This window comes from Octopus bimaculoides, chromosome 1, assembly GCF_001194135.2.
Source record: "Octopus bimaculoides isolate UCB-OBI-ISO-001 chromosome 1, ASM119413v2, whole genome shotgun sequence".
In the NCBI taxonomy this organism is placed as follows: Eukaryota; Metazoa; Mollusca; class Cephalopoda; order Octopoda; family Octopodidae; genus Octopus; species Octopus bimaculoides.
Window position 1 is genome coordinate 117,297,801 of NC_068981.1, and position 6,887 is coordinate 117,304,687.

At 33.7% G+C, this 6,887-nt stretch overlaps 1 protein-coding gene across 2 annotated transcripts in view; it reads right to left on the bottom strand.

Moving 5' to 3' along the window:
- The window catches only part of LOC106879743 (LIM/homeobox protein Lhx9), a 127,808-nt gene that overhangs the window by 25,834 nt on the left and 95,087 nt on the right, over positions 1-6,887 (bottom strand). For both annotated transcript variants that reach the window (XM_014929463.2, XM_014929531.2), the window contains exon 3: positions 2,557-2,894. In XM_014929463.2, the coding sequence (XP_014784949.1) occupies positions 2,557-2,894 (338 nt within the window). The remainder of the gene's footprint in view (positions 1-2,556; positions 2,895-6,887) is intronic.

Below are 6,887 nucleotides of genomic sequence, written 5' to 3' on the forward strand. Positions count from 1 at the left end.
TATATATATATATATACAGGGATAGATGAATGCTTGGAGGGTATCAGGCAAAGTACCTTGGGATTTAAAGTCCTGTGCAGGTCAGCTTCACATTTCTTGCTTTCGAAGTTGAGAGAAGAAATACGAAGCAAATTATTAGGCTGATTATAAACGAACTAAAATCTTTGAAACAATTGCTCCTCCATGGCACAGTTCAATGACTGTGTATTGACATGTACATACATAAATACAAACATGAAATACGTATATGAGTGTGCTGGAGTGACAGAAGCAATAGAATTCAGAACTACATGCCTTTCGCTGGATTCAGCTGTTCTTTTCATTTTCCAGGAAGTGACAAAAATAAAAATGTATCCCTACTGTACGCGCATTCACGCACGCATACACACACACAGACACACACACACACACACACACACACACATACACACACACACATACACACACACACACACACATTGCACTTTATTAAAATACAGGTATTTCGTGAATATATTGCTACAGTTATTTCCGCCGTATTATAGCTTTTCTGGTAATGTCGGATAAGATCTACTCCAGCTTCATATATTGCTTTTTAAAATTAAGTAAGGGAAATAATCTAATTTATTGAATTATTAATACGTGTAGATTTATTTGAGAAAAGATTATAAGATTTCTATGTTTGCGAAGTGATTTTGACGTTATTTCTAATTGTGGAGCTAAATATTATTTCAAGAGGAAAGAGAAAATGATGTTTTATTTGAATTTCATGTTGCTATGCCAGTATGATATTTAAAGAATTACCCCTGCATGTGAAAGTCTGAAGAAAGCAATTCAAAATTTTTACTAAGTGTGGCTTGATTGTTGATGATTTAATATTATAAAACGTATTGCTCTTTCTCAAAGACCAGATCCGTTTTATTAATATTATTTCCAGTCTACTTTACAATGTTACAAATATATACCGTGTCGACAGAGATAGTTCTTAGTTTGCTTTGCACTCATTCCCAAGCCAACAATGTCGTGTTGAGTAACGTTAGATGCAACAGTATTTGCGTATATATCTAACTATTCCAAGCATTTACCAATGTCTGATCAAACGAAATAAAATTGGCAATTGTATTTTTGTATTCTGATTAGTTTGAGCACCCTCGGTTCAAATCAGTCATCATTCCCTTCCTCTTAATGAATACTAGAGTATAGTTAAAGTTTACTTGTGTTGGATAGTCTATTCTATATTTTTGTCCGGGGAACTCGATTTTTAGACGATGGGAAAACTTGTTGCCTATCATTGTCCTTATATTTATTGAATATGATGGATTTGACCACATGGGTCCAACATTGCGCTTTTTCCTAATGGGTGGAATGTGCCTGTGAAATTTAGTGGTTTCTTTGAAACCTCTCGATAACTTTATATTGTTATAAATACTTACTCTTCCCCCATGAGAGAATGCTTAAATTCGCTTACACTTATTATTGGATAGATCTTAAAAGCATGTGGTTGTTGGTTTGAGTTATTGTCAACATAAAACGCTCAACAAAATGACTCGATATATGTATATACATATATGTATGAATGCATGTATGTATGCATGTATGTATGTGTGCATGTATGTACGCATATATATGTATATATATATATATATATATATATATATATATATGTATATATATATATATATGTGTGTATATATATATATGTATATATATATATATATATATATATATATATACATACACACAAATATACATACATACATACATACATACATACATACATATACATGTGTATGTATAACTAAACGTGGCAGTCTTCGGATGCAAAAACATAACTCACATTCACAGATGCAGATATCAAACTGTTTCAACAAACACACAGACATCGAAAGTCAGAAATATAACAGTCAATGAAAACACACGTTTCAAACAGCAAATAAACATTACCAAAATATATAATCCCGTCTCAACTGGTATAGAAAAACACACATACACATATGCGCCAACGGAACATACATGCAGACATGTGCACTACATTAAACCAACCAGCAACAAATAGATAAAACCACTTAAACATATGAACCAATGAAAAAATAGTACTCTTTTTACTGAGTTTGTTTTAGCTTAATATTGCTTATATATGTATAAATACATATACACGCATTAATATATGTGTGTAGATAAATAGATAGACATACATACATACATACATACATACATACATACATACATACATACCATACAGGCAGACAGACAGGCAGACAGACAAAATAGATAGATAGATAGATAGATAGATAGATAGATAGATAGATAGATAGATAGATAGATAGATAGATAGATAGGTAGATAGAATTAATGAAACCTAGAGATTTGTGAAAAGCAGGAGAAGTTAAGAAACTCGTATGATATCAGGATTAAATTAGCCAACTCCAAATTCTCACAAAAATTCGAAAGTAGTAGCCGTTCCTGAATCACACACAACCTTAAGATACCATAAATGCACATAAACTTATCGTTAAACAGTCAATAAATATACAGTTAATCAGAAAGACATTTTGGAAAACAAGCAGTATCACTTACCCATATTTTGTGCAAACTCTTCGGAATTCAAGTTGGGGCTACGTCGTTTCCGAGGCCTTCCTTTTTGTAAGGTCCCTACCCCATTATAGTAAGGGGTTTGATTTGCGTTCATGTCTGGAGACAAAGAAATGTACTCCGACTGATAGGAATCCTCGTAATGGACTTGGCAGTATACAAAATGTTCCCGAAGTCCAAATGTGTCCCCCGCCTGCAACGCTTTGTTGCAGGTGAAACAAGTAAAACACGATACATGATAGATGTGGTTTTTGGCTCGCATCACCAAGTCTGTTGACTGAATACCCATCCCGCATCTTGCACATCGTTGAGTGTTAAATAACCTGTGGAGGAAAAAAAGCAGAAAATGATAATATTTTAATGGGGAATGTAATACAAAGTAGTAAACTGAAAGTAACTAGAAAACTCCAGCTAAATGTCTAGTTCAACTTGGCTTTACATTACATATATCTTAGCGTTTAACTTTGCCTTCCATCCGGCTACAGTCACTTTCTCTACTAAACTGGTTTTAAAATAACTGCGATAAGCATGTAGTCGTAGATATCTATAACTAACTGTATTGTACAAAGGAACCACGCAATATAAGTCAAGACCCTGCAGTAAGACAATCATGTGACTGTACCTTATGGGAAATCCATTGGTTTATCCGCTCAGACACCTACCACTGAGCACTCATAATAGACTGAGTGGATAGAGTCTATTATCTTCTTACACTGAAAGTAACACTTCTTATTTGAAAGGTATATCAAGCAATCTTGGTATACATGCATTTTGGGGGGAAGATTATAGCGAAATACTTGCACTAAAATAACGACGAACAGAACAAGCAGAACGAACAAGAGCGCGAGCGCAGTTTGAGTCTTTTAACAAAGTTCTTGAAAGTAAACATACTGAGTTGTTATTCTTATATAAAGAGTATCTGCTATTATAGAAAATAGAAAATAAGACTATGATTTTCATAACTTATCTCAAGAGTATTAGCGAAGTAGATTACATTAAATTATTACAACCGGGTGTTGAAATTGAGAACGAACGCTCATTTATTCACTAGACCGTAAAACTATAAGGACCGTAAAACTATAAGTCATTGGCTTCTTTCTAGTGAAGCTTAAATATTCCATATTTTTGATGAAGGGGGAAAAAGATAGTAAATTGTAACGATTTTGCATTTACTAAAACAGTAAGGGGCAAGATTTAGCTTCAAACAAGAACTGAAACATGGTTAGAATCTCGACTTTTCAGGAACACACTTCTCGCCGACGGGAACCTTGACTATTTTGAATCTCTAAGAAATGTCCATTGACCATCAGTATCTCAAGTTAACACTGGTGTTTACATCTTAAACATCAATCTTATGTGTAAGATGCAAGGAGGTTTTCAAATAAATTAATCTGGAATATTTTGAGTAATTAAATAGTTGGTGATTTAGTTATAAACGTTTAATCGTGGATTTTAATCATCTCCAACTTAATAGTCCGTCTTATAAAAAAAAATCTAGTCGCCTTCACTTAAAGACAGTCTTTTTATTCTTCATACTAAAAGACTTAATCAGCGTTATACGTTGTGGCTTTTCCTTTCTTATGTAGTACGATGGAAAAGATGACAACAAAAATGTATAGAGTACCGGCTATTGTTGCATTGGAGACTATTTCTGATTTTGAGCTAAAATAAAAGATTCTTAGAAGAAAGAAGGTGAGATGCAAACAGTTAGTTTTGTTCTACTCTAAATATTTTGTGATTTCAATCCTTGTGTGTGCGCGCGTGTGCATGTTAAGGTTTATCAGTGAGGCAAGATTTCAATATCGCATGACTTTCATAAACGTCCAATGATACTACCGATCCCAGGATCTTCACAGTAGGCTACCCTAGAATGTTTCAGTTGCCGTTACAACTTTGTGGTATGCAAATTCAGTACAGCGATCTATGTTTCTCATTACGATGAAGTTGGACACATCATATCATGAAGAAGTATTACTACAAGATCTTTCAAACTGTATTCTCCTTAAGTCTCACTTGTAGATATACATATATATTCAGATACGTGCATATATATGTATTTATGTATAAATTCTAAATCTGCAGACGAATTAGACAATTAAAACTGTTAATCGGTATATTGTAGTGCTTAGTTGAGAACGTTGTGCACCATTTATATTTGCCTTTGATATGGTAATAAGGTCAGTGTGTAAGATTTCTTGTAATATTATGCTTCTACATGAATGAATATTTATTTAATTTGTTCAAATATGAACTAAAAAATTACAGTCTATTACGTTAATCCTATACGTGCGCAGTATGCACCATGTATGTATATACGTGTGTGTGTGTGTGTGTGTGTGTGTGTGTGCGTGTGTGCGTGCGTGTGTGTGTGTGCGTGTGTTTGGGTATGTGTGTATGTGTGAGTGTGCGCGTGTGCGCGCGCGTGTTTTGCGTGTGTGTATTAATGGGAAATGCGACGACATATTGTAAACAAACTTTGGAAGCGTCGAATGCGTTTGATATATTACAGACAAGAAAATATATTTCGAATGCAGTATAGCCGCGAAAACAGCACAAAGATTCGATGCTTCCAAACTTTGCTTACAATATGTCGCATTTTAAAAAAAAGCTATCATTATTTAGCGTTTAATTTGACGGCGATTGTTATCCGTGAATCGTTTAGCTTAATGGTATTAAGCCGGTATTCAAGAGTGACGTGTTCACATCCTGTAGCCGTCTACTAACAACTTCCCTTTCACCCTGTCTTATAAGGGTTAAATACCCAATCTTTCTGCTGTTTTCACGCTATACTGCGTTAGATAGATAGATAGATAGATAGATAGATAGATAGATAGATAGATAGATAGATAAATATGCAGTTCGATGTCAAATTCAAAGCAAAAGTCAAAGGGACGTCCACAGGGAATATTATAATTTTGATGGTCGAAACACACACACAATCAAGTGTGTATATATATATATATATATATATATATATATGTGGGGGGGGGGTGTATATATATATGTATGCTAGTATGTGAGTGTGTGTGTGTGTGTGTGTGAGTGTGTGTGTGTGTGTGTGTGTGTGCGTGTGTGTGTACACTTATATATAAATATACATATTTATGTATATCAACATATGAGTATGTGAGCGCGTGAGTGAAATAAAATGTCAGCTGCCAACTTCTGTCAAAACTGGAGTCCAGACACTTAACTCTGACGCCATGTTGGCATCTTAAACAACAAAAATTAGAACATTAAGAAAGTTGGCTATCTAAAGAAAATGTTGATAATCAAATTATTCCGATCGTTTTAACAGCAAGAACAAAAGAATTCCAAGCGCATACACATGCGCACATACTCATATAAACATATGCCCCCGCACACACATACACACACGTGAACATACACACATGCACATACACAAGAATCTCTTGCGAATGGTGGATGTGAATAGTATTGCGGCTTTTTTTCTGATTATTTTTTAAAATTTATCTAATCATGTTATTGTGAAGAACAAGCAAATGGTATGTTTTCCACATATTAACAAAGTCACAGCTTTGAAGAAATGTCCAGCTTAGAATGCAACATGTTTTTGATTGCCTCCTGTGCCTATCTTAAATTCATTTCAAGAATGTCCTAATGATCTTTGGATGAAGGCAAAGAACTTGCAAACTTCATTGTCATATTTTTCTATGACAAAATAATATGGATATGCCAAAGGCAAATATATCGATTCTGTTGAACAGAGAATTTCCAGACATGACCATCTCACCTTTAATTCGGAAACTACATATCTCTATTATATAATGTCTCTCCTTTTTCAACTATGATATTAGCAGAGTGAAATTTACTGCTATTTCCTGCACTTTGACAGACCATAAAGATCACTTTGAGTTTATTTATCATATTTCAATTAAGAAAATAGTACGTTAGTTACAATTGGATTTTGTTCAAAGGTCAAGGTCCAATACTACATGATGCATATCTAAGATTATTGAAGATTTCAGACAACCATTTCTTTTCCTAGAGTTTGAGTAAATTTATAAGCATTTTGAGTGCATGCGTATATGTGTACATGTGTGCATATATATGTATGTTTGCGTATTTATATATAAACGTACTTACGTATGCGTGTATGTATCTGTCTATGTGTGTGAACCCAATGTACATAAAATATATACATACATACAAACTTTTTATTGAATCATATTTGGATGTTGGTTTCTTTGAAAATATATTTCTACTTGTGTTTAAAAATGTCAATGTAGAGTGCACCTATGTGCATGCATATGTATACATACATATATATATATATATATATATATATATATATA